The sequence below is a fragment of the Penicillium daleae genome (genome assembly GCF_028827525.1).
Source record: "Penicillium daleae strain IBT 16125 chromosome Unknown utg000002l_segment0_segment0, whole genome shotgun sequence".
Classification (NCBI taxonomy): Eukaryota; Fungi; Ascomycota; class Eurotiomycetes; order Eurotiales; family Aspergillaceae; genus Penicillium; species Penicillium daleae.
The window spans coordinates 6,700,128-6,713,860 of NW_026623150.1; the positions used below are offsets into that span (position 1 = coordinate 6,700,128).

Here is a 13,733-nt window from a genome sequence, read left to right on the forward strand (position 1 = left end):
TGAAGCCATTGGGAGATCTCATGGACAGCCAAAAACTAAGACCCGTGAGAAGGCACTAGCACTATCTTATCTGAGGTTGAATAATGTTTGTCCACAATTCAGGGCGGAACCTGGTTATCTAACTATGTATGTTTCTTTACAGCTTGGAGCCTCCCTTTGAGATCGTAGAAAAGCAATTGACTCCCTTGAAAGAAAACTGAAGGAAATCGCGTACAAATTGTGGGAGGGCCCGTAGATTTTGCTATTCAATCTGAGAAATTTGGGCGTAATTTGACTCACTTTAGCATGAAGTGGAATATGTATCGCTGACGGATCTGAGCTGGGTTCATGATGATGTACTCCTTGGTGAAGTCGTTGATTGCCACGCTTGGCCGGGGCACATTGGGGATCTGCACGCCTTTCAAGTCGGGATGTATAAATGCTGCATCCCTCCAATTTTTATGAGATAGACCGTCGTGGAGGTAAGAATCCGCAATGCTTGATTGGCCGTTGTAACACCACTCCCCTCCTTGTCGACCGAGTTCAACATCGCATAAGAACATGAATCCTTCCTCCCCGGAGAGTATTTCGCAGAAGCCAATAGACTTTATTGCCCAGTCAGCAAAGAATATTCCCTGAGAAGGACCTATTCGAAAGTCGTGTCGCAAGATGCTCGCGAAGTTTGAGACCTCCGAGCCATGCCAAAGAAGACGACGCTGGCTCAGAAAGGACTTATGATCCCCTCTCCACTGAGAGAATCACTCGGCTTCTCCATGGCGTTCAATTCGAAAGACATTCAAGACCTGATAATCACCAGCAAATACATGTCAACTTTAGTAGAACATGGTGCAAAGACCATAGGGGTGGAGGGGGCATACCGTAACGGGGTAGTAGTAGCCATAACTGCTGTTTTCAAAGTATTTAACAAGCGCTTTGTACTCATCGGTGTCATCTTTTACTGTTTACCAATATTTTAGTTCCAATGCCCAATTTAAAACCACTTTGAAGAGATAGAGAAGTACCTGTGGTCATTGCTTCCAGGTGCAGCAAGCCAAGCACATGACGCGAAAGAGTAGGACTTGGTTTGCTCGACTTCTTTGGAGCATCTTCAACTCCCTTGAAGTCTTCCAGGTCTTTGATTAACCTGCGTGAACGACTGATCCAGTCAGTCTTGACCTTGGTAGGCAAAGGTGTGCCCTTGGGCCAAAACAACCCAAAGAAGCATTGGCTTAGGCTAGTTGTAAGCCTTTTGGCACCACCACTGTCATCTTGTGTCCGTCTCTGCAAGTCAGAGATCTTGTTCAAGAGAGAAATTGCAGTCAATATGGAGTGCTCGAAGGTCTTTGCCTTTGTTTCAAGGAGCTTGTTGGGATAAGGCTCCAGCAGGGTGGTTTTGACGTTGAGCAAATCATGTATATTCACGAAGTTGCTTAAAACATCACAGACTGCCGACTCAAGCTTTGGTTGATCATCGTAAGTCACAGACTGAATGAAAATGGCCTTTCCACTTTTTGGCTGTTCCTGATGTTCACTCCAGATAAGACCAGTAAGCCGCTTGAAAGCAGCTTTGAATTCAGCAATCGCTCGTGAAAAGTGGCCATCACCCTTGCAAGTAATTATGTGTTCCCGGTGCAAAGACGTCTCACGAATGAAGGTATGGTAAATGTCGCCTGAAGTGTCTATGATCATCTGGATTCGAAAGATTCTGGCTGAAGGCGTCGCCGAATTTTTGATGTTATCCACAGGCGTCAATGATTTGACCAATGTGGCATCCCAGATCACACCACCCTCGTCCATCCAGACTGCAGGATTTTTTCCTGCTCAAACATGCATTAAATACTGGCAAATTTGGCCCACACTTCTGGCTAACACATGGTACTTACTACCTTCGGCGGGGATCCCCTTATCAACCAAAGCAGAAAGCTTGATAATGTTCGCCATAACCCTGTCCTTCCCACCTTTTGTGCGCCGGCTGGCGCTTTGACTTAAATCGGAACTGAGTTTGCGTTTGTGAGTTGGTTTGGACCCGGAGTCGCTCGTGGTTGATACTAGGCGCTTCGAACCAAGCGCCCTGATCAGGAAGCCCCTTACAGCGAGAGGCGCTTTTGCCTTGACGGACGAGAGCAACCAGTCAATCGAAACAATTTCACAGTTGGGGTTCTGTTGAGCCTCGACGACTGTGGAGTTGAGATGATATATCAATATCTGGGAAACTTTTCAAGTTGGTCTGTTACTAACTTTTGGCAGGGACTGTTTTGCTGCGATAGCATCCAGCGGTGGTGATGAGATGGGTGCATTCGCTGATATTCATCTTTTCGAACTTCGCGCCGCATTCTTCAACCATTGCTTGAATTTCGTCTACCAGTAAGATCTCATGTTAGTATGTCGAAAGCAGCGTTTTCCTGTAGCTGGATCCGACGTACCATGCTTGTAGTCAGGAATTGTCCCACTTGCCGAGATCACAAGTCCCTCAAATTGATTTTTGATATCCTTGACACTTGACTTGGTCTTTGAAGAAGCTGTCACGGAGCTATCAAGGCTCGCACCCTTAGGAGCCATGTTCCAAGAAGATGAGCGGTGACCAGTTTACTGAAATAATGAGATCAGTCTGCCAAACATCGAACACGATGGGAGAAAGTAAGAATGCCCCGTTGGGAAAAGAGTCTCACTGTTTTATAGAAAGCCCATTGGGGCCATGCTTCTTCATAGCAAAATATTTCCTGCTATCTTGAGCAAAACTGCATCAAATTCAGGGCAATGCATCAAAGGAGGTAGAAAGGACTTTATTCAGACTATGCGATCATTGTATACTTCCGCATGTATTCGTCGCCATGAAAGCTAGTATAAAGAAAACACAATGCTTATGTGGTAAGTTAGTATGTAGGCATATTGGCTTCTACGCTAGCTACATGCCGTCTACAGTGTGTACTGAAGAGGATAAATCCGGAAGAAATCTGTGCAGCAAGAAAAAGTTCGAAATAAATTGAGTAGAGAGAATGTCTCTTCGCCGTCGAAGTTGTGCTTGATGATGAAATTTGAAAAGAAATCTTTTGTCCTCCTGGAATATAGAGGTTTCTGTCTCAAGCACAGTGCCAGATTTGGTTCAACCAGTCTTGAGATGGAGAAGGTACCGCTGCTGGACCTGGGCCGGGTTGTATACCACATACTCGTTGTATGCCAGGTTTTTCTGGCCACGCTTCTCCCGTTCTTTTGAAACATCAGGCATCCAGATACCGTCTAGGCGCCGATGGATGGACGTTGCGTTCATCCATGCCTTGTGCTTTGAGCTTCCGTGAGCAACCACCCCGACTTTTCCCTCGTTACGCAGAGTTGTCTTCGCAGTTCGATCACATTCTTGGAGGTTGAGAGGATTGGAGCCGATTTCAACCTCGCAAAGAAGCATGAACGTCACATTTGATGGGCCAGTGCAATACCGAGCAGCCTTGCCAGACATGTCGGCGAAATATATTCCAGCACCAAACATTCCACTCGTGCTCTTCTCGAAGAGACCAACTCGCAATCCCTGGCTCAGAATGCCAATGAACTTTTCACATCCGGAGCCATGCCAAAGCAACAATCTCTGTCCGATTTTGTCACTATTGGCTGCCCTCCACTGGTGGTATCGCTCAGTGTCCTCCTGACGTTGGATTCGAAAAATGTTGATGACCTCCTAATAACCTCATAAGAAAATTGATCCTTTGCAATAAGGCTCCCGTATAGGATCCTTACCTTGTAAGTGACCGTGTGGAGTGACCCAACCGACATTTTGAGATAGTCAACAAGGCCGTCGTATTCTTTAGTTTTCTTCCGAACTATACAGCATCGTGAGCCTCCCATGACCCCAACGATATACACAACTATACGTACCTTGTTTGATTTCGGACAGTCCTAGACAAAGAAAAGCTTGTTGTAAGACCTCACTGGACATTTCTCTACCAAAGAGGTGGGTTCTATCCATCGTGGTCCGCAGTTTGAGCATAAGTTCAAGATTTTGGAGCTCCTGCTTAAGCCAGTCGGGGTCTGTAGCTAGTGGTTCTGAGCTAGAGCGACTGCAGATACCGAGCAGACCGAAGTAGCATTCCTTTAAGTAGGTCGCGCGACTGTGCTTGATCCACTCGACGGGCGAGTTCCGAGTCTTTCTTTTCACAGTTTCCGCCAGGGTGACGCGGAGTTTATCCAGGATGGCCATTGCGGCTCGCAGGGTATTGTCATCAAGTTGATTATGATTGACTGTCTTGATTCGGAATCTAGCCATATCGTTGAAGAAATGGCCGACTGCCAGTCTATTGCTGTGGCCGAAAAGGACTTTCAGAACACCTGGGACTCCCTGGGGGATCGTTACAGGGACTTCTGCTTGTTGAACCCCTAGTACGATGTTCTTCTTTTCTTCCTCGGACAGAGGTTGGAAGAAGATGCACCGGGAGTCAATTGGCACCCAATCTTGCACCCCGTGCGGGAGGGAGTCGCGCTTATCCCAAGATAGGAAGGATTGTTCGTGGAAAAGCCTCTTGAACTCGACGAGGGCTGATTTGAGATCGCCAGTACCATGAAGTTCTCCCTCCTCGGTCTTATCATCCACCAACCGGAACCACGTGTGAAACTTTCCAGAAGTGAAGTTGTATAGAAGTTGGAGACGGTGCAGGGAGATTTTGCGGGTTGGCGCAGTTGGGTCCATCTCACCCGCCGGGTTCTTCGATAGCTTGTTAATTAGTATGGCATCCCAACGGATCTCCCGTTCGTCCATCCAAACTGCTATTTCATCTCCTGGTCATTGATCATAGACAATGTCAGTAAAACATGTTAGGTTTATGGTCAATGACCTTAAACCTACGGGGAGTGCTTACCATGAGTATCATATCGATCGTCCACAAGGGCGATCAATTGCTTCCGATGAACATGCAGGTTGCTTCTGTGGACTTTCGATTGCTCCTCAATTGTGTCCTCCTCTGGCTCAAATTTGCGCTTGTTGCTCTCGGGGCTGTCCGGGGAGCCTTCTGTTACCTGCGAACTCTTTGGAGCATCGTCTGCCGCCGGTTTGAGCAGATACCCGTCAGTGTTGACCGGGTGTTTGCCGTTAATGGAGTCGACCAACCACTTTATACCGACGATATCGCAATTGGTGGCTTTCTGGACTGCATCAACTAGAAGACAGTATAAGCTAGTACATACAACACATCTTGCAGTAATCTATACTAACCTTTCCTTGTGGCATTCTGCACATATCTCGATGTGGTAATGAGATGCGTGCAGCCAGTCACATTGAGTTTCTCGAACCTTGCACCACACTCCTCCACCATGCGCTTGATATCGTCTTAAAGCTGTCAGTGACCCTGACAATATTATGACAAGCACCCACCCTCCAATACTCCACTTCAACGTACCATGTGTCTGGCCAGGAATGGTTCCGCTGGCCGTGACGACGATACCAGCGAACGGGTTTGGCGTCATCTTCGACCTTCACAGTAGCACTGGGCGAGGGGGAGGTGAGACTGCTTTAGGAGGTCAGGCTTGAAAGGCTACCGTCGTGAGTCTTCAGAGGCGAGCGAGGCCAGGGAAGGAAGTCAAACCAGAGAAACTGAACTGAAGGTAGAAGATGAGGGTCGCCTCTTCTCTGGAGAGTTGGTGAAGTCCGTAGTGATAACCGGAAATGCCAATGTGAATGGATATAGAAGCTACCTGGATGGCTATAGACGTACTTTCCGGCGGAGTCAAGTGGTTTAGAACATTACGTGGCAATCACTCTAGCATCAGAAGGTATGTTTGCTATTTCTAGCAAACCTGAACTTGCCGCAATATGCATGCATCTACTGCTACCTGGGGGTTTATCCCGGTATTCCTAACAATGTTGTTGAAAAGCTTATCACTGCCAGGACGTCTTACGGGAACATGAGGAGTAAGGTTCAGAGTTGAGAGGTATTTGGGCAAATATCAAATCTGGTTATTCCCATCGTAATCAGCAAAGGGAGATACCAATGGGAATCATAAACCATAAATCATCGAGGTACTCCTTGAATCATTGGAGCCGCATCCACCTAGTTGCTGGTGAAGTAATTGAAGGCCACAACAGGGCCGAGGTTGATCTTCTTGGCCCACGCATCAAGGTCGTAGCGCATGCGATTCCAGTTGCTCAGCTTCTGGCCGTTGGGAGGAGCATGGGCTTTCGCATCGAAACCAGCAGGCTCTTCGTACAGGAAGAAGATGTAGCGGTGAGGCGAGCTACCGGGAGGTGGTGCAGGGCCGATGTAGTTGGCGACGAAGGGAGCAGTAGTGTCAAGGGTGCCGGACTCAGTGACCTTCACACCAGGCTGGATCCAATGCAGGATGGGTCCGAGAACATCAAAGGATGGGAAGGGAGCATCAATGTCGAGGCTCACGACGAGATATGTCTTGCTCGAGTCGAGGCCAGCGAAGGCAAGCTCCGGAGGAGATTGGGCGTCTGTAAAATGGTGGTTAGATGGTGACCAGATTATCGATGGATACGGGTACAGACCTGCGCGAGGAACATACTGGCCTGGCTGGACGTTCTTGTGGTTGCCCACATTAAGGCCCAGCACCTTGGACTGATCGTCCTTGATGAGAGCCAGAGCTGCTTTGACCTGCTGGTCGGATGGCATTTTGGATGAGATGGTGGGATGTGATCGGGAGGGATGCGAAGAAGACGTGAGTGTCAGGAGTGAAGTCGGCAGATTTCTCGGGATAATTCAAACGTCACAGTCGCGCCTTCCCTTGGAAGGGTTGCCAGGTTTAAGCTTTAAGCATTCCCAAGCTTCCGGAGATAAGCGGCGTTTGTGTGACGCGCCTTCCCACGGCAGTCTCCACTCTCCACCAAGTGGACGCCTTACACATCCAGGAACTTCTTTAAATAAGCTTCATTGGCTAGCTAAACGAAGGCACCAGTAAGAATTTCCATACTCCGGACAGTGCTCCATAAAGTGCTCCATACAGTGGACCCTTGCCATGTCGGCAATCCCACCCACGCGACCTCAGGGTGCCTAACTTTGATCGTCTCTCAGCTACCTCGCCTAAAAACTAGTTCATTCTTTGACAAGCCTCTTCACCTGCACCCGAATACTATAATTCCCTTCGTCGGGGAATGGAGTTCCAAAGTCACGAGCAAACTCGATATTCTTCTCGGTAGTCTCAAACAGCCCCAGCTCGAACCGGCGAATAAGAGCTGCGGTTGCAAGGTATAGTTCCGCGTAAGCAAGGCTGTTAATCCAGTAGGTCAGTATGGATAGTTCCAGTATCCAGGAAAAGAGTTTTTTTTGGTGATATCCAAACTAACTTCATTCCCAGACAGATACGACTCCCTTTTGAGAAATTCACAAGGTATCGATCTAATCGCTCGCCCTTGGCGGCTGCTCGCGTCCATCTTTCGGGATCGAAGGTATGTGGGTCAGGGAATATGCTTGGATCCATAAGCACAAAATAGTTCGTTTGGCTGATCAAGGTCTAGTATTGAAGGCTGTAAGCACCCATTCTAGCTAGCAAGGATCATCGATATGGACCACTTACGCCGGGCGGAATGGTATAGTCCTTGTACACTAGTGCTTCTGTAGGCGCTTTGCGCGGAGATCGACTCGCAATTCCCGTCGACAGACGAAGCGTTTCTAAGATAACTCCGGTCTAGAAAAAAAAAGAATCAGAGATGCCGCGGCTTCGTAATATGTGGATGGAACTTACTAAGTATGGCAACTGTTCCAGCTCATTCCAGATAGGCTAGAGTCAGGCGTGGGCATTACCGATCGTAATTCTTCGCGCAGTTTCTTTCGTAGGTGTGGTTCATTGATTAGATGAAACATTCCAAGAGAAAGAGACCTAGCGGTGGTCTCTGTGCCCCCAATCACCAGAGAAAAGCCTTCATCGGTCAACCGATCGGCAAGTCGGAAGTGATCCGGTACGTCAGAACCGGAGAGCTTTTCAATGACGGATCCAGACTTGCTTCCCTGCCCAGAAAAAAACTCATCTACTCCTCTCCGGATATCATTTTTCTGGTCTTTCAAAGGCAAGGCGTATGGATGGATCATCTTTATCACATTGGGGGGCAATGTGTTCATAATGGTTTGTATGATCGGAAAGAAATATGCAACGTGTCCCATCCGGAACAATCCACTCACTCCATCTCTTAAGTTCTCATTGAAGTCTTCCTGGTCAAGATTCCCACTGTTGAATCCAAACACGTATTGGTGGATGATATCCGCAGTCGTCGCAGAGAAGCCTGCATCAAGGGTAATCACCTTGTGTGAATGATACGCACGCTCAAGGTGCTGGACGAGCTTGTCGAGACAAAACTGAATTGTGCTTTCAGTTTTGGTTACTGCTGCTTTCGAGAAGAACTTTTCCACTGGTGCTCGACGCTCGCGATGAGTCTCGGGTGTAATGCTGGAGAAGGATGAGCCAGGGATGTCGAATCGACCAACTGCAGCGGGATCTTTCTCCCGTCTCCGGCCACTGGAAGCGTATATTTCATCGTAATAGTCAGGATCTTTGATATGAACCTCACCTGGGCCGACGCGAACAATGGGACCTACCCAGGAATGAGGGTAAGACAGCACGATTGAAATGAGATGGAACACCTACCATAAGTGTCATGTAATTTTTCCAAATGCCATATAAACGTGCCCCGTTTAATCACGTTGAAGTAAAACTCGTAGTAGCTGCTTATAGCTGCCAGCTTTGGCCCTGGAATTTTCTTCAGTGGATGGAAATATAGTCGGTAGGTGGCTACAGTTATCAGGTAAACCAAAGCCCACCAAGTCCCCAAACTGTCAAATTGGTCATGGTGCTTCTGATCCCTAGACTCAAGAGAGGAAGAAGGGTTAGATTTGTATCTTCGGGAATCGAAATGCAGGAGTCCGCTTAGGTTTATATCTGCTTGCCGGCATCACAAGCTTCAGCACATCGACGCACCAGCAAGAGCTGGGACTTGAGACTAAAACTCTTCCTCATGCAAATGAAAATAACCAGCCATATGCTATTGAAGGAAGATAGAACACCGGCAGACACAGGGTAGCAACCAAAACTACTTGATGCGGCTAAGCCTTTAGTTGTCACTTGCACTAGCCAATGACACACTACTTTGGCCACCGAGCTCTCGGCGGTATAGGGGTGATTGGCTCTTTGACCTGCACAGGACGTGCCTCATGCATCAATGGCTCGCTTACACGTCTCGGTGTTATATTGTGTCAGATATAGCCGAGCACGTTGATGTTGCCAAAACAGCGCATTGGTCTTCTTGCTCCTTCTGTAACGCATGGTCAACTAATTGGGGATGGGGAGCAGCCGCTGACATCCAGAAAAGTGTGTTAGCTGAGGGTTGTCTGCAGACCCCTATGCATGTGCAAAGGAAGTGACTTAATTCCACCATGTCAATGAACGGGTCGGCACTATTCGCCACTTATGAAACTTTTTAGTTATACGCGACGTATCTTGACAAATTTGATAGCTGCAAAGCTGCTGGAAACACCACATTACCACCTACAAACTCCGCGCCTGCGCAGTCTACAAGCAGGCTTGGCCACCTCCGAAGTTGGGTCGTACTCTCGATAAGCTCTGTTGTTAAGATGGCAAAAGGTAGCTGTTTTGGATAGACTGTAATCGGACATTGCTTTGCTAAAGATAATCACTTTATCTTGAGCACAGGAGTCATTACTGGATTTTATCCTTTGTTTTCCAATCAGTTCCAAGAAGGTGGAAATTAAGTTGGCACGCGGCAAAACGTTTGTTTAACCTTATTTTCACTCATAGCCCCTGGTGATGTCACAAGAACGTTGGATAAAGGAGGCGATTTTAGATGATCTACAGGTATACAACAGGCCACCGAGGGAGTAACGATGAATGAAGAGTATCCACTGCATGAATGAATTTAAACACAAGAATGGCGGGTCGCATCCAATCCAGAGTTTCCATATAAGACCGTCCACCCACTAATATGCAGAAACGCTAGACATGCACCAATGAACCCTGTCGAACCCATATCTCCATCGAACACGCCCCCGTCACATGGTAGCGAGGCCCTTTCCAATGCAAACTGCAGCCCAGGCGAACAACCGAAAAAATAACTATGGTATTTCCAACTCCAAAGACAACCAACCAAAGAATATAGACGAGGTATCATAAAAATAGGTACGGAGAGAACGAGGATAAACGACCGAACACAGACCAGAACACCTGAAGCAAGCTTGAGAGCATCCTAATTACGCTTGGGTCTTAGGACTGATGTCAGGTGAGTGAACCTTCTGCTCGGCAGAGGTCTCGATCGTATCGTCCGACTCCTCGTCGACCTCCAGCGGCCCAAACTTGTTGTCAGAGAACGGCTTGCTAGTGTCCACCTTCTCAGCCTGTGACTCAACTTCAGGCGAGGGGAACTTTTCTTCGAGCTGGCTCAGCACATCCTCAGCACCCTCGACTTCTTTCTTCTCTGCCTTGGTCTCGGCTTTCGAGGTCTCGGTCTCTGCAACAGACTCCTCGAATTCTGCCTTGGGTTCTTCGGCCTTCAAGGCCGCGAGTCCTTCAGCTAGAGTGTGTTGCTCGTTATCGTCCTCATTGTCGCCACGAGCTGAGAGGAACTCGTCCTTGTCGGTAGGAAGCTCAGTGTCTGACTCGTCGAAATCAACATCGTCCACAATAGCGGGAGCGACGGTGCTAGTCTGAAGTGTCTTGACGTTCGAAGGGAGTCCTGTGGACTCAGTGGACTTTTCGGTAGACTCGGTCGCCTCAGCAGGAGTTTCGGTCTGCTCGGTGCTTCGGCTAGTGTGCGAAAGTGCGGTGGGAGACGTTGATTCACGACTAGAGCCAGAGCCCCAAGTGTGTCGAGGGTGGCGGGGAGGCAGGGGTGGAGGAGTTCCGCGTTTGTTGATGGTGACCAGCTTGGCTCTTGTGAACGTGGGCGACATGCGTCTGGAGTCGACAGCGTCAACCTCCTCCTCCTTCGGGCTCTCCTGCCTCGTGATAGTCGCGTTGGAGACTTCATGCACTTCAAAGTCGTCGTCGTATTCAAGAGAATGTTTTTTTATCGGCCTCGACTTGTCCATTGAGACCATTCTCGTCTAGTTTATCGTCGTGGGCAACCTCCTCTTCCAACTCGCCACCATGAATAGGCACCGTATCCCAACCAGCCTTCTCATACTCTTCCCACGGGTTCGCAGACGGCCCACTGGCGGATTCCTTCGCGCTCAGTGAGGACTCTCGGCTTACTGACGTGGGCGCAGTTAGCGATGCGTCCTCTGTTTGTGTGCCACGGTCAACGCTCCTGTAGCTCTGTACGCTGGCCCTCCAGCTATTCCGCGGTGAGCTATCGAGGCTACGCCGGGAGAACGTCGCATACACCGGGCTACCGGGGCTGGGCCGGAATTCAAAAGCTTCATGACTTGGCCTCACCTTCGAGCCGGCCTCCCGGATAAACATGCCCTCGGCCTCCAACGCTTTCACTCCATAAGGGTCCGGATCGTCCATATGTGGCACGCCAAAAGGATGGTCATTCCCTGTGACGTCTAGATCACCAGGGGTTTCACCTGGAGGTGGAACCAAGCTCTCGTCGACATCCACATCGCCCTGGGCTGCTTTGACGGTTTGAAGAAGCGTCTTGATCGAATCTGGTGGATGGCGCACTTTGCCTGCCAAAATGTCGGTCACGGAGATACGCTCGCCGTAGAATTTCTCATTTTCGTCGGTTCGCTCAATGATGATCGTTCCATCCACGGCCACGCCAGCATATAGACCCTTGCTCTTCATATATGTCCAGATCGGGGACTGACGTTTGTGGACTTCGGAATCGAGTACGCCACCCATTCCTACGGGGCCGGCGGCGGCACTGACCTCGCCACCGAGTGTGCAGCGCACTTTCTTAAAGGCTTCGAGGGCTTCGTATGTGTTGATGACAACGACGCAGTCGTAAATGTCGACACCAGCCAGGAATCCAATGGCAGCAGTATGAAGCATGATACCCGAAGGTGGACTCCATTCTCCGGTCTCGGGGATACGGGCCAGCAGCACACCACTACCTCCCGAGCCACTGATCCAAAGACCAGTCCTCATCGTAGTGAATATGGCGAGACCCTTGGCGTTTTTAACGACCTTAGAGGGAATTTTCTTGATCACCCGTTGCTTTCCTTTGGGTCGATTGATCTTGCCATTCTCGTCGGTGGTCTCTTCGGACTCGGGGGCATAGAAGCCATCTTTGCAGAAACTGCGCAAAATGCGGGCAGCTTTGTCGCTTTCCTTATCAATTGACATGGGCCAGAAGGCCTCGGCGCCGAGCTTGTTCGACAGGCGATTGACGGGCCCGCCCAATTTGTCGACGGTATCCCATGCCTTATCGAAGCCCTTCTTCGAATAGCGCTTTGTCTTCTGCCACGCAGACATGGCTGGCGCTGAAGGGGGAATGTGCAGTTTCAATCAGATCGGGCAAGACAGAGAGAAGAAAGAATCTATCAGCGACACGCTATATGACACGCGGAAGTTGCGCTGCGAACAGCAATAATCATGGAACCCGGAGAATGCTTCTCAAAACGATCCGGAATGTCCAACCAGCAATCGGGTAGGGATGTTTTTGGATGAGAAGAAGAATCCGGCGCGATCTGCAGGGTCGCCACTGGAGAATGCGTGCGGGGAGGAATGCGACAGGTCACTTTGAAGTCGGCACGGCGTGAGGAGTGGGAACCCCAACTGGAAATCGAGTCAACATCCATCAAATGGCCTGATACAAGAGAATCGAGAATGGCATGCCCAAATCACCAGGTAGTAGCTCTGCTTAACTACCACACGAAATGGTGGTGGCCCGTGGCGATCCAAAGGCTGGCAAAGCTGGAATGCGAGCAAAACACCGGAAAAGAAAGGCTTACCACAATGGTGGATGACGGGCGCAGAGCTGGGGATCTGAGAATCTACGTTGATCGCAGGATTATGTACAGGATGCCCAAATGGAAGTTTAACAAGGCTGTGGATGGTGGAAAAAGAGGAAAAAGGAAAAAAGTGGTAGATCCGGAAGGACCAGGCACCAGGGCCCAACTTATGAGTCCGCCAGCGCTGATGAGCCACGACGGATGACTATGACACAGTCTTGGAGAAGATCGGGTGAGACGGAAGGCGGGAGTGTGCCAATTCGAGTGGCATAAGAGGCCGAGTGGCGCCGTGGCTAACGACAAGGCCTGCGCAGACCAACGCAGACCAACGCAGACCAGCACAGAACCCTGCGAGGCCCATGGAACGCGCGGAGGGACGTCATCATCGACTCGGTCGATCGGCACTTGTGCGACAGCCTGTGGCTCCACGATTAACCATTATATTTCCGACGATTTCAAATCCTCTACTTGTGTGATTACTAAACTATTAGCCTTTTGCGCAACTGCATCTGCCCTGCTCGGACTTTGATAGTCCCGGCCAGAGACGATCCAGCTGGGCTCAATAAATGGCGTTGTTCACCTGTTCCGCCATGCTTGTCACCGATAGATCACAATGCCCCACTCGCCTCTGGTAACTGGTAATCAAAAGCTTTCCACAGAGATCCGATAGTCGAGGCCTTGGCTTGCCTCGGTCCGATTGGCCTACACGGCCAAGGCAGAAATTGAACGAGATCTAGATTTGGTGTGGAAGATTATTAAGGGTACAAAATCATTTTGGATCCCGCCGGATCGACATTATAAGGCTTGCTTTTTCATCAAAACGAAACATGGCGTAAATTATTCGAAATCTATGCAGAGCAGCGAAAAAGTAATTCCGCAAGGGGAGATGTCGATGGCTATTCTACAAAGGAC

The 13,733-nt window shown here is 49.3% G+C and overlaps 5 protein-coding genes across 5 annotated transcripts; all 5 read right to left on the minus strand.

Annotated features, from left to right (window-relative positions):
* Positions 1–281: 281 nt before the first annotated feature.
* On the minus strand, positions 282–2,538 carry N7458_003293 (uncharacterized protein; the record flags this gene model as incomplete). Its single annotated transcript, XM_056906676.1, has 6 exons — positions 282–584; positions 858–937; positions 1,002–1,796; positions 1,863–2,156; positions 2,218–2,337; positions 2,403–2,538. Coding segments are annotated over 6 exons (1,728 nt in total), but the record flags the coding sequence as incomplete, so codon positions are not given.
* A 544-nt stretch (positions 2,539–3,082) lies between these two features.
* N7458_003294 (uncharacterized protein) lies at positions 3,083–5,427 on the minus strand (the record flags this gene model as incomplete). Its single annotated transcript, XM_056906677.1, has 6 exons — positions 3,083–3,649; positions 3,709–3,791; positions 3,847–4,743; positions 4,824–5,120; positions 5,177–5,290; positions 5,361–5,427. The coding sequence occupies 6 exons, from the start codon at positions 5,425–5,427 to the stop codon at positions 3,083–3,085; spliced, it is 2,025 nt and encodes a 674-aa protein (XP_056770784.1).
* A 584-nt stretch (positions 5,428–6,011) lies between these two features.
* Positions 6,012–6,593, minus strand: N7458_003295 (YbhB/YbcL family Raf kinase inhibitor-like protein; the record flags this gene model as incomplete). The annotated part of the gene is made up of 2 exons (XM_056906678.1): positions 6,012–6,415; positions 6,470–6,593. The coding sequence occupies 2 exons, from the start codon at positions 6,591–6,593 to the stop codon at positions 6,012–6,014; spliced, it is 528 nt and encodes a 175-aa protein (XP_056770785.1).
* A 420-nt stretch (positions 6,594–7,013) lies between these two features.
* N7458_003296 (cytochrome P450) lies at positions 7,014–9,234 on the minus strand (the record flags this gene model as incomplete). The annotated part of the gene is made up of 7 exons (XM_056906679.1): positions 7,014–7,188; positions 7,265–7,431; positions 7,495–7,605; positions 7,663–7,674; positions 7,722–8,506; positions 8,560–8,703; positions 9,144–9,234. 7 exons carry the CDS (start codon positions 9,232–9,234, stop codon positions 7,014–7,016), a joined length of 1,485 nt encoding a protein of 494 aa, XP_056770786.1.
* A 941-nt stretch (positions 9,235–10,175) lies between these two features.
* Positions 10,176–12,342, minus strand: N7458_003297 (lipid-binding SYLF domain-containing protein; the record flags this gene model as incomplete). Its single annotated transcript, XM_056906680.1, has 2 exons — positions 10,176–10,954; positions 11,019–12,342. The coding sequence occupies 2 exons, from the start codon at positions 12,340–12,342 to the stop codon at positions 10,176–10,178; spliced, it is 2,103 nt and encodes a 700-aa protein (XP_056770787.1).
* Positions 12,343–13,733: the final 1,391 nt, after the last annotated feature.